At 34.7% G+C, this 17,125-nt stretch overlaps 1 protein-coding gene across 1 annotated transcript in view; it reads left to right on the top strand.

Moving 5' to 3' along the window:
• Positions 1-17,125, top strand: part of LRRIQ1 (leucine rich repeats and IQ motif containing 1) — a 107,927-nt gene that overhangs the window by 53,018 nt on the left and 37,784 nt on the right. Inside the window, exons 18-22 of the mRNA XM_063308399.1 lie at positions 4,934-5,023; positions 7,029-7,144; positions 7,706-7,801; positions 8,398-8,483; positions 14,664-14,765. Of these exons, the coding sequence (XP_063164469.1) occupies positions 4,934-5,023; positions 7,029-7,144; positions 7,706-7,801; positions 8,398-8,483; positions 14,664-14,765 (490 nt within the window). The remainder of the gene's footprint in view (positions 1-4,933; positions 5,024-7,028; positions 7,145-7,705; positions 7,802-8,397; positions 8,484-14,663; positions 14,766-17,125) is intronic.

Here is a 17,125-nt window from a genome sequence, read left to right as displayed (position 1 = left end):
TTGGGGGAAAGTGTACTTCTCTACCTGGATTGCTCCAGTTATGAGTATTCCATGATATATATCGGTATTGTTTATTTCATTTTTAGGAAAGTTTATACTGAGCCGAATAAAAAGTCTTGAATGGTCTTTCATAATGCTATAAATAACACATTCTACTGGCCAGCTCAAACCAAAGAAATAATAAGTATTTTAGTTGGACTGAAATAATGTTCATGTTCAGCAACTAACTCAGAGGAGTTGTTGCAACAAAGATAAATTCAAAGAAGTACAGTAGGATTCTGTTGCATCCTTTTCCATATGTACCCAACAGCTTATACCAATACAAACTTCAAATTTATCTGAAAATTACTCATGGACACTATATCCAAAGTCTGTAGTATAATTAGTGGCTAGATTGTGCAGGTATATTTTCATCTAGAATATTGAAGTTCATTTCTTCTAAAATAGGTTTACTACCTGTATTTTAGTTTAAGTTTTAGACATTTAAGTATTTATTTCTTCAAACTACTGCCTCTGTTTTTGTTCCTTTTTAAACATAAACTCTCCCCATGGATGATATTGGTCGATTATAAGGATAATTAATATACAGAGTGTCCCAAAACTCTTAGTGCAGTTTTAAGCTTTTAAACCTTAAAACTACACTAAGAATTTTGGGATGCAAACCTGTATTTAGATATTGCTTTTTTGAAAGTCATCCTATTATGGTCTCTTTTGAGTCATCTTGTCTATTGGTGACTTCATGAATACATCTATGTAGGGTTTGCTTATTTCGGGGTTTCTTAGTAGTCTTCCATCCATACACTAATCAGGACCAAGCCTGCTTAGATTGTTAAGATCAGCCGGTGTCAGCAAGCTGTTGGTATGTAGCTGGGCATCCTTTTATGTATTCTTTTTAACATGAATATCATATAATTTGTGACATCCTTCATATAAGGTGAGATAAACTCATATACTGCTTATTTTATTGCTGGCCATCCAGAGTCATATGTTGAATGGGTAGACATGTAAATTGAATTAAATAAATATTTTAACTACTGTGAAAAAAATCATTAAAATAGACAACCATGTGCAAAGAATCTGCTAATTATGTGCCATTATTAACTTCCATATTTTTTTCTTAAAAAGCCATTAGTCATCCAAGTTCATACTTACTATCAGTATTATGCTTTAACTATTCTGACAATATAATTGTAGCATGTTATAGGTACTATCCTCCTTGAAGAAAAGAGTAAGAAATCTTTGTGTTTAAAGAAACAAACTCCATATACTCAATGGAGCTGGAAGACTGAATTTTCTGTGCTTCAGATAATTTCTTACCTTCCAATAAGAATTTTCCTTGTTCATTCATATTTCTGGTCTGGTTTGTTACTTAACGTAATCTAATTTGTCAAGGAAATGTACTTTCCAGATATTGTGCTTCAAGGTGGCAAAAATATAACAACATGCAATTTATATAATGTAAGGTCAGAGCTATCCTCTTAGCCTATGCCAGAGATTTAATAATACAATGCAGGGCAGAGTCGCATTTTCAGTGCTGAGAAAGCTACTTAAATATGATAAAAGCAAACAAACTGTTGGGTTGTTGTTGCTGTTGGGCTTTGTTGCGGTGATCATTATTTTGGTCTCCTGGCTGTGATCATTAGGAAAAAAGAGAATTCTTTCTTTCTGTCACAATGAAAACATGGAAATCTTTCTCTGAGCAGTAGCTTTCCATAACTTGCAGATGTCTTAATATTTTTCTCTGTTGATGCTGAATATCATAAAACAAGTGAGTTGTCCACCCACTGCAGCTGGCTGCAATTGGAGTTAAATAACAAATAACTGTCTACAAGTTGGAACATTCAGGTCAAGAATAATCTATAAAAATTATTAACCTGATCCAAATTCAGTTTCAGGTAAGGCCAGGGTTTGGCTGCATAGATCTTGGCTCAGTGCTAGTCACACTTCATCTGAGTGCTCAGAAAATCTTTTCAAGGGTTACATTACCTTGTCATTAGAACTAACCAATGAGCTAGATTAGCAAAATTATATTTCCTAAGGTTGACTTCTGATTGCTTCACAGAGACCTCCATGTGATTATCTTAGCAATAATACAAAAGTGGCTTCCCATTGCCTTCTTCCAGAATGCTTTTCAACTTCCCAGGCTTGTCAAGAGTCCTAGCGTTCTCTGGTAATGTCCCATTCAATATCAAGTACACCTGAATCTGCTTAATTTATGAGCTCAATCAACACTAGCATTGCCACTTAATATGTCAGTGATAGAGTAGCATTAATTTAGTTATGTATCTTTTACAATTTCACTATTAATTAGGTTACTGGCTAAAGAATATTCCTGTCTAGAGGACCTTTTTCCCTAAACTGTGGGCAAATTTATTCTTTTCTGAAATTGCCAGGAGCACCTTCCATACAGTCATGTTGGTGTGGAAATCCTGGGCAGATGGAAAAGCTTAAGTTACTATACGATGCTGTTTCAGCACCACCACTTTCAATAAATTTAGAAAGTCTTGCTGTACTTTGTCAGAGTGCCCTAAACACTCTGGCTGGATGGGTTTCTGATTTGAGTGACTGATTTGGGAGGCTGTTGTAAATCTAGCATTGCCTGACTAGATGTGTTTGTTTCTATGCTTTGATAATACTTGCTCAGCTTTTACATTGTAAACAAACATTATTACAAACATACTTCATGTCTCCAGTGCTGCTCCTTTTGAGATTATAATTTCAAAGGTATAGAAAAGGTAATACATGGAACTGTAACTTATTATGTACTTCTTTGGCTTTGTTATTTAATTGAAAATGGAGAAAAGGGGAAAGTATACATACTTTAGGGAACAAAATTGGAATTCTTTCAGAGTAAATGGTCTCCAAAGTCAGTCATTGTGATATTTCACAGCTGTAAATTTCAAGTCATAGACCTTGAAAGTAAGTTCTAATTTCAAAAAGTAACAGTTGAACAGTGGCACTCATTTCACATGCCAGAAAGGTAATGCTCAAGATCCTGCAAGGTAGACTTCAGCAATTCATGGAGCGAGAATTGCCAGATGTACAAGCTGGGTTTAGAAAAGGCAGAGGAACTCGGGACCAAATTGCCAATATCTGCTGGATAATGGAAAAAGCCAGGGAGTTTCAGAAAAAAACATCTATTTCTGTTTTATTGACTATTCTAAAGCCTTTGACGGTGTGGACCATAACAAATTGTGGCAAGTTCTTAGCGGTATGGGGATACCAAGTCATCTTGTATGCCTCCTGAAGAATCTGTATAACAACCAAGTAGCAACAGTAAGAACAGACCACGGAACAACAGACTGGTTTAAGATTGGGAAAGGAGTATGGCAGGGCTGTATACTCTCACCCTACCTATTCAACTTGTATGCAGAACACATCATGCGATGTGCTGGGCTTGAGGAATCCAAGGCTGGAGTTCAAATCACTGGAAGAAACATTAACAATCTCAGATATGCAGATGATACCACTTTGATGGCTGAAAGCGAAGAGGAACTGAGGAGCCTTATGATGAAGGTGAAAGAAGAAAGTGCAAAAGCTGGCTTGCAGCTAAACCTCAAAAAAACCAAGATTATGGCAACCAGCTTGATTGATAACTGGCAAATAGAGGGAGAAAATGTAGAAGCAGTGAAAGACTTTGTATTTCTAGGTGCGAAGATTACTGCAGATGCTGACTGCCGTCAGGAAATCAGAAGACGCTTAATCCTTGGGAGAAGAGCAATGACAAATCTCGATAAAATAGTTAAGAGCAGAGACATCACACTGACAACAAAGGTCCGCATAGTTAAAGCAATGGTGTTCCCTATAGTAACATATGGCTGCGAGAGCTGGACCATAAGGAAGGCTGAGAGAAGGAAGATCGATGCTTTTGAACTGTGGTGTTGGAGGAAAATTCTGAAAGTTCCCTGGACTGCAAGAAGATCAAACCAGTCCATCCTCCAGGAAATAAAGCCAGACTGCTCACTTGAGGGAATGATATTAAAGGCAAAACTGAAATACTTTGGCCACATAATGAGAAGACAAGACACCCTGGAGAAGATGCTGATGCTAGGGAGAGTGGAGGGCAAAAGGAAGAGGGGCCGACCAAGGGCAAGGTGGATGGATGGTATTCTAGAGGTGACGGACTCATCCCTGGGAGAGCTAGGGGTGTTGACGACCGACAGGAAGCTCTGGCGTGGGCTGGTCCATGAAGTCACGAAGAGTCGGAAGCGACTAAACGAATAAACAACAACAGTTGCTTCAGAAAAAAAATGAATACTAAAAACCTGGCATTTTTCTTGGGCACTGGGGCCACAATGATTGGAGTTTCTGTCCAGAGGAAAGTAGTAAGGTAGGCCTCTAGTTGCTTATGAATGTCTGTTGGATTTTAATTGAGATTGTTTATCTTGTTTTGTCTTTCTTTTTGCTTTATTGTACACCTCCAAGAATTGTATTGTTCAAACTGGGCAGCCATAGACATTCTTTAAACTAATTAATTAATTAATTAAACAAACAAACAGCCTGGCAATATTTCTGTAAGGATCATGTTTTTGATCCTTTGCCTTTCCCTGTATATTTCTAACTTTCACAAAATTCCAGAGTGAAATTACACATAGAAACACCTATAATATGCAGGGGATAATTTTTTGAGTTAAATCCTGGCTCTGGCAGTGTCTGAGGCTTAATATGAATAAAAAACAATTTAGAATCTAGATTTCTCCCACCAGTATTACTATCAGTCAACAGTAAATGTTTAAATGTATCACTAATCCAAAACTATTCCTTATCACTTCATTGAGTTTGGCTGCATGATAGGTGACAATTCTAATATAAGATCCAGGAACACTGAAAATCTCATACAACATAGTCAAAATGCTACTTTATTGAAGTGATCAAAATGAATTGATATTATCCTTGCACTATTAACTTCACTGACTTTTTTTTTTCCAACCAGGCTGTCATAGAGAAAGAATGGCCAGCTTTGGATTCCAACTGCTTCCTTTCACAAACACTGCTGTTCTCAGACCAGTTGCCCTCGCCAAAGGTAACATGTCATGGAAACTTTCTTCATCTTTGGCCTTTGTTCATTCCTTTAGGAGCTTGCTGTACTTGGTATGATTAATATCACAATTTATTGACTGAAAAAACATAATTACTTTTAGAAGCCTTTAACTTCCTCCTCATCCCCAGATGTAATTTTTCATGTAGATTTTCTTTGATTTGCTTAATTTTTTCCCTTTATTTTGGATTTCTTTCAACACTTTACTTCACAGTAGCAAAAAAAAAAAAAATGATATGCCTCAGCTGCACATTTGGCAGTGGATTAAAAGTTGCTAGTTGACGAAGTGCTTTAAAAAAATACTGAAGTGTACATTATATAGCAACAGCTGAGGGTTTTCAGAACATCTAAAAATCATTGAACTGTAATGTCTGTTAGTTATTTGATAAACTGAAGTGTCAACTTTCTTTATGTCCTTCTTAAATGTGTCTTAGCTATATGTGTAGTGTGTTCCCAACAATACTTGTGCTCCAGTAGTCAGAGAATGATCATAAGCTGCAGACAGTTGTGCTTCATATTCATTATTTTTTTTCCTTATGAGAGTAATAAAGTTTTGCATCCTATTCTAAACACACACCTTTGAGTGAATTCAATGATTTTAGGTGGGATTCCTATCCCAGTAAATGTAAATATAAAAACACTGTAAAATGTGTTTACAGTGTCTACCAGCGCTTTAGGACTGGAGCTTTAATTTAAATTTATGATCCAGAAGCAGTTTAAACTGTGAGCAGTTTAAATCTGCTCACATCATAGGTATATTGGGATAATTTAGTGCATTCCAGATTATGGTAAAATGACTGGATCCTGTTAAAGTCTGTGGCTGTGATCCAACAAAAGAGAATATGGGTATAGGAGAATGTTCCACAATGCCGGATGTTTCTTTGAAGTTTTCAGTTGGGCTGCTTCTACTGCAACAGAGGCCATTGTTTCATTAAAAATTTAAAATGCATCCTGCCTTTGCAAAATGCAGCTGTTATAAAAACCTCAAGCCTCTGACTTCACAGGGTTCTCTCTAGATATACGCATAACTTATGTCAGGTCCTGAGAGAATAGCAAACTGAAACATTATATTTTCATACCATGCCACTTTAGTGTGCTTACTTGCCTTGTCCTCCATATAAATTTTGCGATGTCTTGTTCTTCCATAGATTTACTATTGTGTGAAAAGTTTATTCAACAGTGCTACATATTCCTAAAAGCATAATTTATAGGTGAAGAAATTCTCTATATGATCCAAAAGATTTATATAGCAGGCTGCATTAATTATTGCATCTAGATAAAGAAACTCACCACATAAGAACAATGTGTTCTGGAAATAACTTACAGTGTGAGGTTGCTTTGAATATAACCTGGAAGTTTCAGCTAATGAAAAAAATGTAGCTGTCTGCTGATCAATAAGTATTTTGGCCATGTTGCATAATTTGATCTGGCTGGCTGTGTATTTCTGGACCAAATTAAAAGTCCTAGTTTTACCGTTGGAAGTCTTTTTTCTGTATGAGATTGCATATCTTAGAGGCCTCCTCTTAATTATATTCCCCATCAGGCCTAACTATCTATTCCACCACTGTGGGCTCGATTTTTAGAAGCAGACATTTACAGTAATTGCCCCAAGGCAAGTGATTGCCTCCGTTAGTGCAATGTCACAACTCCAGTTGACTCAGAAAGAGTACCACTAGTTCTGTTTCAGTTTCTGTTTCGCCTGATCGATTCAGTTAACTTTTGATTGACTTGAATTTACCTGTCTTGTCATTGGTTTCATTCTTAGAAATAGTTGAAACTTCATCTTTTTTTTCTCTATTGTGAGTTTATTGATATTAGTATTTTCTTTAGTTATTAATTTGTTTGTGGACTATCTTGGCCTAAAGAAGTAGCCTATTAAAGCTTTAAATAAATGAAGGTGGTAGGTAAGTCAGCCCTTCTTTCATATTTCATGTTCAAGCAAAAGTAAGATAACTATTGATATAAATATTTTGTTTTCTCTCTTTACAAGTGCAATGAACCAGCAGGAAGTGAGAACAGCTCACTTAATTTAAAGTGGCCTCCCCATAAAATTTCACGGTTTAGGAAAAGATCAACATTGTCAGAAAACACCCAGATTAGCAACTGGTAAGTCAAATAAATTGCTTTGTATGTTGTTCTGTGTAGTTAATTGCACACTGACAACACCCAGAATGAGCACTGGAAGAATAACTGAAAACTTCTAGATGCTTTACCATTCTAATTCCTGCAATTAATTAAATTTAAAGCACATGTGCTCATAACTAAAATGGCACACGCCAAGTTCAGAATCCTAACTTTTCAATGAGTCATCCTTTACTCGTTTAAAAAAAGCATAGCAGTATTAAACTCTCAAATCCTAAAATTTCAAGAAACAAAAAAATTAAATAGACCTTAAAATGCAAATATCTAATATAAAGAAAGCTTTGCTATACACCATATTTCTTTGCAGAAAAATCTTGAAATATGTTTGAAGTAATTGAAATATAAATATTTAATATAGATGTCTAACTCTTATTATTCTCCAGCATAAAGTTTTCCTGGAGCATGAGTGTAGATTCTGTTTCTTAACTTCAGAAGATAATGGGAATTGGTAGCACAGCAAAGGCTGCAGAGACTTGAATCTATTGTTGGACTAGCTTTTCAATATCTTAATCTTGCTCTCCTTAGGTCAGAAAAAAGCACTGCTTCACAGCTTTCTGATTTGAAGCCCCCCCAAAAGTTATCACTGAGATCTGAAAAAGAGGAAAAAATTTCAGAAGAATGGTATGTTTGCTTAATCATACCTAGTTTTTAATCATAAATAGTGGGCTTGAAAGTATACAGTATGTTTAGATGAAAAATTTGCACATGTTGATGTTCTGATATAAAATAGTTGTGCTATTCTGTTCTGCAATATTGTGTATCTTCTTCATACATGATGGCCAAAGCATTAGCATTTTCATCAGCATTCCTAATGGTAACCATATTGTGAGGATGTATATGTATAGTTCAGGCCTCTGTGCTCATAAAATATGGTTTGAGTATGCATAAAATTAGAATTATGTTCTGTAGGTAGCACTGAAATATATGCAGCACGTTTATGTATTTTGCTTTAGAATTGGACAGGGGAAATATATGGAATCCAAAGAGCCACATGAACTTTGTTTCTGTATACTTAACATTTTCTTTGCTTATTTCCTGGCCTTTTGTTTCCTTGAAAAGCCACTCCTGGAGGTCAAAGGACTGCCCAGAGCTGTACTCAGTGTAGCAAAAGGGCTACACTACATTCAGAAGTTGGGATTCGGGAGTTACTAGATTGCATGCTTATTAAACAAACACCTATGTTTGCACGTGGAGAATAATCTTTTTTTTCCCCCTAGGGGTTTTAAAGACATTTCTACTGCACAGCTGATGCTAAAAAGAGCACATAAGATGAAAGCAAAGAAATCGAATGCTAAAAAAGTTGGTCAGTACCTTTTAAACCTAATTATATAAATTATGCATATTGACTTTTCTGCTTCTAAAAATCTTATTTAAGTCAGCCTATGCTGATTAATAATAAAGAAAGCTCTGCTTAATCATTGTTGATTTTTAAGAGAATTTACATAGTTAAATCTGGGTATTGCAACCAGTTGCTAAAATTCCCAAAACTGAATAGAGAGAACAGCATAGATGGTGACCTCACATTGACCATATTTTCTCCATTTAGGGATGGCCAGTCATGATTTGGTCAGTGTGTGTAGATTATCACTATGTGCAGCTGCTTTTGAAAGCCATTCAGAAGCTGCAGCTGGTCCAGAATGCAGCAGCATGGGCAGTTATGGGCATACCCATGAAACACCTCCGTTTTGTGAGCTTCACTAGTTACCAGTAGGTTTCCAGGTGCTGGTTATTACCTATAAAGTCTTTCATGTCATAGTGCCTGGTTATCTGAAGGTCTGTCTCTCTTTCATAGATCTGCCTGTCTTGTACAAGAAGGCAGAGTTGGCCTTTTCCAGGTCTCATCCATTAAATATTGTCATCAGGTGAGACTCAGGAGGCTTGTCTTCTCTGTTTCGGTGCCTGTCCTCTGGAACAACGTTCCCCGAGAGATTTATTTGACCTCCCACTGTGGCCTTCTTTAAAAGAGCCCTTAAAACTTGGCTTTCCACCCCCACATCTTGGGCTAGAGTACATGGCAAACCCCTTGTGTATTATGTGGCTCTTTATAGAGATTTGTGTTATTTTTTTTCCGGGATGCTCATTGTTCTTTTGTCTATATTTTTAAATTGTTTTAATATTGTACACTGCCAAAATCGCAAGAGAATTGGGTGACCTTATAAATTTAATGAATAAATGAATGAAATACAATACTAACCTTTCCATAATGAGTATTTTTAAAAGGATAAACAATTCCTATGCCAGATAATCATATTTCTTCATATGTGTTAGCCATTATTTCTCTAATAGGGTTAGGGAAGTGTTTCATATTAATAATATTCATATCAATCCCCTGGCCATACACATTAACTCAGAAATGTGTTCTAATTTTTTGTTTCTATAAAGCAAGTGCCTATAAAAACATTTGCTTAAATTATTCTACTTTTTATACTTTTTTTAAACTTGGAAAATGTTGAGTGTTAGTTATGCTGAATTCTAATTTCAAGTCTTTTACTAACTTGGGGTCATTAAGTTTAGCCCACACTCAAGTGACTGTATAGATAAACACTCATCATCTTGACCTGTGCCCAGTCTTTTCCAATTGTTATAGGTTTCTGTAGAATTGTTTCTAAAACATCCACTTCAGTGTGCTTCACTTCCACTTTGATATTTTCAAGATTTCCTTGATTAATGCCTTTCACATTCTAGATTCCAGTTGTTTGTATCCTCATAAGGCAAAGAATTCATGTTTCAATACTATTCTCATTAGTGACCAGATTTCCTTGCTGCTTTTATCTGTATGTCATCACATCACTCTTCCCCAGTAACCAAAGGAAAGCCTTCCAAACTGGAGATCTCTTCATCTGACACCCAAACTCATCTAAATGTTACAGTCATGTCCATTGAGTTTCCTTGGCAATTATGAACTAGTGATTGGCATATCCTCCTTCCAAGCTTGCTTTTGAAGTTCATTCTCTAGGAGAGTTGGTTTCTATCATTCCTACAGAGACTTGTCTTGCCTTCCCTTGCCTCTGTTGTAGGTTATCCTTCGCATCTTTGCTCCCTTTTCAAACTTTGTAACAAGGGTAACCCCATTAGGAGCTCTCACTCGCACTGGCATCAGAGTCATTTATGTTACTGATTCCTCTTATCACAATGGCTATCCCTTCCAAGGGTTTACTTAGAATTTTTGATTCACTATGTGCCATCAAGTCCTAGTGACCAATGGATAGATTTTCTCCATGATTATTTAGAGTAGGCTGAAATAAATAAGTTTATGTTGGAATGAGTTTACCTTATCTCAAGCACTGCTAGAATGACATTTTATACACCTTTTGTGACTGAAGTACAGCAAAGACGAGGATACTCATTTTACCAATTTGGTATTAAATATTTAATCATTATCTCTAGTTTGTACAGTAATCACCAGGAGCAAAGAATTAACTATATGAAGATGTTGGGCAGGTGAGGGAGGGATTTAAGATCTATTTCCAGTACTGTTTTATGACCAAGGTATATGACCAGGTTTTATGCCTTTCAGAAATGTAATTTAAAATCTTGACCATGTGACAAAAGAAAATTGTCTAGCCACAAAAGACTACATTAAAAAATAGTGATTCTCATGGCCTCCTACCCTGTTCTATCATACTATTTAGAAAAAAGAGAGAGAAAGACAGAGAGTCCAGTTGAATCTTTCACATATGTACAACTTGGTGGCCCACATATCATTGGAGTGTATCATCTTTTTTCCATATGTGATCTGTTTTATGTTACTAGTGATTAATTCAGTCATAAATTGTTTTTTCTTAAAGCATACCAAAGTCAGCTATTTTGTTTTTGTCATCTAGAAAGAGACTTCTGGATTTCCTAATATTAACAATACTGGCAGTACTTTTCTTGTATGTTTGCCTACTAAAAAGAGTTAACTTCATAATTAGTTGAGAATGTAATTAATATATAAACAGAGAGCAGCTAGAGCACAACAGTTAAAGAGCATCGGATGTGAGTTGCCTAAAAATTACAGGTTCACATTTAAATGCAGTTCAAATAACTACTCACTGAGTGGTAGTCTCATCCATAATATGGAACTAAGCATGCAGGTCATGTTAAAAGTATTACTGAGCAATAATACATAAGATACTTAAGAAAAGTTGTATATAAATAAGTTTGATTTGTATTTAAAAAAAACAAGTTTGCAAAAATAGGAGAGTTATAATATAGTATTAATGATTCTATTATTTTATGCAAGTGGCTAAAAATGATATCTTAAGGTCTGAATAGGTTTCGGCTTAGATAGCAACCCAATGACATCTCTTCAAAATACATTTTTCTAATTTTCACTAACTTAATCCAAGAATGGGAAACATGTGACCTTCTGTTGTACTTCACATCCCATTAGCTCTAGCTAGAAAGGCCAGTAGTCATGGGTAATGAGAATTATATCTAAAAATGTAAAAGAAATTTAGTAGTTATTTATTTATTTACATTATTTATGTACCACTTCAGCCTTTATGGACTTAGGCAATTTACAGATATTAAGGTAGCAGCAACAATAATTTGTATATTATTAAAAATTCAATAACAATCTAAAATTCAATAATGAATAATACAAATATATTTATATGTATGTGTCTATATATATGTATATATTTTGGTGTGTGTTATACACACACATACACACACACTCTTACAGTATATGCCACCTGACTCACAAAGACTCTGGGCCTGTGGCTTACAGATCTGCCAGTATAGATTCACTGTTGGTATGTGCTGCAATAATGCATGAATACATGAATATAGATGGGGGCATATGTACAAAAAGTGCATATTTGGAAAAGACACAAGATGATTACAAAACAAGCATATGAAGTGAAGTACAAAAAGAAAAGCAGGCATTTGTGGGTAGGTGTTTTTAATATTTTGCAGAGCATTTGAATGGAATAATAAGTTAATACTTGCAACATGAGAGAAACTGGATTTAGATTGATATTACACATATCTAGCTGTAGCCAACAGAATGTAGAGGGTCACAGATTCTGAAGCTCCCTATCTCAGCTTCTAGACTTTTCTCATGAATCTAGCCGAACATAATTTCCACTACAATCAATTGGTGGCTAAGTGTTAACTTCCACTGGTTTTGTTTAGACTTTCTTGGGATTATATTTTTTATCTGGACCATCCTCATTAAAACATTTCCAGTACAAATTATAATTTCTGTGTAGGAAATTCCATATATGATACATCTTAATTTATGAGTATAGTGATATGTTCATGTCACAGAAATCACAAGTGGTGGCAGGTTCCCCAAAAATGGATATGGACAAGACAGATACTTATGCAATACAGGTAGTCCTCGTTTAGCAACTGCCTCATACAGTGACAGTTCGCAGTTATGACAGTGATGAAAAAGTAATTTTGCGACCAATCCTCATATTTATGACCTTCACAGGTCTGTAGAGTGAAGGAAAGCTGAAATAAGATTGTAAGTAGTTTCACTTAATGACCAAGTTGCCGGTCCCAATTGTGGTTGCTAAACAAGGACTACCTGTAATCATTTACAGAATATGTAAAATATATGCTGTTTTTTAATTCACAGTTTTATCTCTTTTGTGCATTTCATGCTTCAGAACCTAGTTTTAGATTTTCTTCTGTTTTTAAAATATATTGACATCTTTCCTATGATGTTCAAAACTACTTTCAAGAAACTGACCAAAATAAAACCAGCATTTTAAATATTCATCTTCCATATCAACCTACTCACTAAATCACTTGGGGAGACTTAACTTACTGTTCCAGTCTCTGGTGTAATGACTAATTGTACAAGCATAGCATGAATTAATAGATAAAACCTTTTATATTTTATATTTAGATATAAAATGAAGAACTTCCCCTCGACCTCAAACCAATAAGTTTGCCTGGCAGCTCTAAGGACTGACAAGCTACAATTTAAATTAAATGCCCATAGTTTGTTGAGATTGAATATACTTAATTTCAATATTGCATTATTTTACTCAGTATGCATTTATCAATACATACTGCATGAAGCTTGCATGAAGGAAAATTAAATTCTGGCACATATAAAGGTTTTGTGGCTTTTATCAAAAGAAAGGGTCCAGGTTTGCTTTCCATGCAAGTTATAGTCATCTGTTGGCTGAGTATATGCTTGTGGGCCAGTGCTGTTAGGTGATGGCCCAGAGGGCTGTTCTCCTTTAATCCATTACAATTATGATTGTTTGTTCAAGTAGTTAAATAAGTTATGGCCACAGTTTAACCATACCAAATGTGTGCTGTGATTTATTCATCTACTGTGTCTACTCCAACTTTTCTCTAATAAGAGATAATAGAAAAGGTGTTGGCATCATACCAGAACATTTCTAACCAAGAAGATTGGCAAAATGTCAAATATTCTTTAAAGAATGCCCATTTCTAATAAAGCAGTAGTGCATAATGCAGTTCTTTGGCCTTAAACACCCATTATTATTAACCATGACATATTTTATTTTTTAGCCTCTGAATTCCACTAATTCAGTCAGAGTAGTTTTGAAGTTGGATTGAGAAGAGGAACAGAAACTGTTTCAAGTTAAATGCCTCACAAAAGGTGTGAGGAAGCAGCTTTTTAAAAACTCTGATTGGACAAAAATTACTGTGCCGCTGTTGAACTGTTTCCAACTCTTGTGGAGATGTGTTTTAGAAACAAAAGCGGATTGTGGGCCACTCCCCACCTATCCCAAGCCATCCTATTTTCAGCATCACAGCTAGTTGGATAACCCCAACAAACATTGAGAAGAAACCTCAGTGTTTTGGAAAGTGGCTGTGCATGAAGACAAATAGAAAGACAGTGGAAAGTAGTCTCTGAAGTAGCCATGCAAACTTGTATTGCATTGTTTCTTTAACTTTAGCATCAAATCGTAAGATATTTAGATTTTTAAATTTCAAATTATGCTCCTTGATTCAACATAGCAGCAACCTTAATTAGTTTATTCCCTTAGGCTATAATCCTGTTCCTACTTATGTGAGAGAAAGTCCCACTAAACTATTTATTTTATTTTATTTTATTTTATTTTATTTTATTTTATTTTATTTTATTTTATTTTATTTTATTTTATTTTATTTTATTTTATTTTATTTTATTTTATTTTATTTTAAGTGAGGGTAAGAACATCTGTAACTGAGTGTATATTTTTCACTTTTTTAATTGAGTAGAAACTGCATGGTCAAACCAGGACACTCAACTATTAACTCAAATATACTTTTTATTATAGTTTTGTTTTATGATAGTAATTTTCATATATTACAGCCAAATTACAGAATAGTTGTTTTAAGATATATGATTGAAACTGAGGTCCTTTAACTCTTTAATGTTAGAAATAGTATATTATCCTTCCTAATGTAAAACCTACAAAGATATTCTGTTTCTCTTAATAAATGGCTAAAAGGCGAATACTTCTTTTGGGGAACGAATGAGCAAGATCTGACCTTTTGATTTTAACTTGTTCTTGTCGTCTAGACCCAGCTGTGCGCCTGGCGTTGTTCAAAAACAATGAAAATAAACATCCCCCTGTGAAACCACCAAAGAAGCCACAGACTACAAAAATTGGTTACTTTGAAGGTATGCAAAAAAGTTTCATTCTATTTATCTTTTTGCTCAGAATGTCCGAAATCATGAAAGTCATACCAGTATATGGATCAATTTCCTTAAAATACTTTGCTTTAGTTAGCAGGAAGAAAAGCTTTAATGCATACAATTTAAATCTGCTAATGCTGCAGGTACACATATACATATAATGTTCAGGTGGAAATTTTTAACGCTAATATCTCAGGAGACCCACTGAAGAGATAGCTTCATTCAAAATATATTTCCTTTATTTCTTGAAAGTTAGAAATAGAGAATGGAATTTAACACCATCAGCAAGTACACATATGTTATCTGTTAAAAGGGTTGCTAGTTTGGAAAGGGTATGCCCTAGGAAGTGAAACAATTAGATTTTTTAAAAGGTTTTGTTAAACTGGAATATATCACCATAATGAAAAATCATAAGACATCTGAATATATGGTATGTTTCCTGAGTGATTCTTCTTTCAGTCTCTTTAACTGATACATTTATCATTTATTAGTTAAAACTAATCCTGGCATAATCTAGAAGAGTAATAAAGGATTTTTAGTTGGCAACCGTATATGAAAGTGCTTTTGATGCTGTGGTACGAACATATGACTAACTTATTTAATTAAACATATTTTCATACTGCAGATTTTCTTAATTTAAATATTCTGCATCTAGTAATGTATGTCATAGGAAGGAAGAAATAAAATTGTTCACATACTATTAAAATATCAGTGAAAAATAAAATGAACAGCTAACATTGCCTCATTTTAATAGTTAAGTCCCTGTTTTGTTGTGGAAAGATATTTCAGTTCCCTTGGTCCTTGAACTGTAAATGAACTACTACACAATATTTTTATATGTATATAACTGATCCCAACATTACGGAAACAAAAAATACTTAACAAGAGAAATTGTCAAAACCTTGTTTTTTGGGGGAATGAAGCATTCATCACATAGATGCATGTTATACTGCAGGAAGGTGAACAGATTCTGAGAAAGAACAATGGAGAGGATGTAAAATGTATTATACCAGGTAGATAAAGAAAACTGTTTTACATTAAAAATGGTACCGACAGTTTTAACCTCTTTAGTGAATAGGAGGAGTAAGATTCATTTCTCCCACATCACTTACCTAGTTATCACAGCTAGAACATCCTAATTTTATCATTTTATTTTCAAGGATCAGTTTTTCTTCTCTCCATTTTTTTCTTCTTATTTTTTGTTTTATTTTGAGTGGAATGGACAATACTTTGTCCATTGTTGCTGTATTTTATTAATTATGCAAACCATTTTAAAGAACATTAAACAGCTAACCAATGTCTTTTTTTTTTTTTGCATTTCCTTTTGCTTTCAACAGTTAGGTAGATGGTAGTGAACCAGATGAGGACTTTCCATTTGTAGCACACAGACTGTGTCTGATTAGCTAGTGCCCTTTTATTGGTTCAGGCATTACAAATCCTTAAAACTCATATCTATGCAGTAGTAGTGTTATTTAACTATTGCTGATCTGCTTAGTTTTTAATTAGTTGGATCCTGAGTTAGTCATGCTTATAGTAACTCCAGTTAAATCAGTGATAATTGTTAATTATGACTTTGCCATTGATTTCAGTGGGTCTTCTTGTAAGCATGACATTTTCTGGAATGGATCTAATTATGCTGAATTCACCTTTATATTGTATTGTTTTAAATGGTCTATAAGCTATTCTGGCAGCTCTTTGTGTATCTATTTAAAACAAATTGATGAATAAACTACATTTAAAAAAAAACCTTTCAGCCTTAACAAATGGAAAGATTACAGAATCTCTGTTATAGAAGGATGTATTGATAAGAAGTACTGCAGAAGGGAAAATACAATTTTTGCATAGTCCTTTTGAGGGATTATTTTTTTATTTAGTGAGGGGAAGTTTAGTGGTTATTTGGTACATAATCCTAAAAATTAAGTAACTGTATGTATAATATATGTAATGGAGTATGAATGTCAGTGAATATGAACATTTAGTACAATATATCATATTATGCAGCATAGTGCATTTGTTAGAATGAGGAAGTGCTTTCCCATTCTCTCTCTCTCTCACTCTCTTTTAGGCACACAAGCACTTCTGACAAACCCCCGTCTTCTAGTTTAGCAGCACACACACAGTGCTTGAAATAATGCACCAGTGGCTCAGTAATAGCTAGAGATAAATGGCAAGTCATACTTCTGCAGAGTTTACCTTACACTGTTACAGAGTATATAGTATGATAGCAAAACTGCCACATGGGGTGTGGTGCAAAATGTGCAGATCCTATGTATTATAGGAATCCCATATTTTTGCCAGACGTTCATACAATAGAAGGAACGTAGTGATCTCATATAATGAAACCT

The sequence above is a fragment of the Candoia aspera genome, chromosome 7 (genome assembly GCF_035149785.1).
Source record: "Candoia aspera isolate rCanAsp1 chromosome 7, rCanAsp1.hap2, whole genome shotgun sequence".
In the NCBI taxonomy this organism is placed as follows: domain Eukaryota; kingdom Metazoa; phylum Chordata; class Lepidosauria; order Squamata; family Boidae; genus Candoia; species Candoia aspera.
Note: the sequence above shows the minus strand (reverse complement) of the source record. Positions and strands in the feature narration are given on the sequence as shown.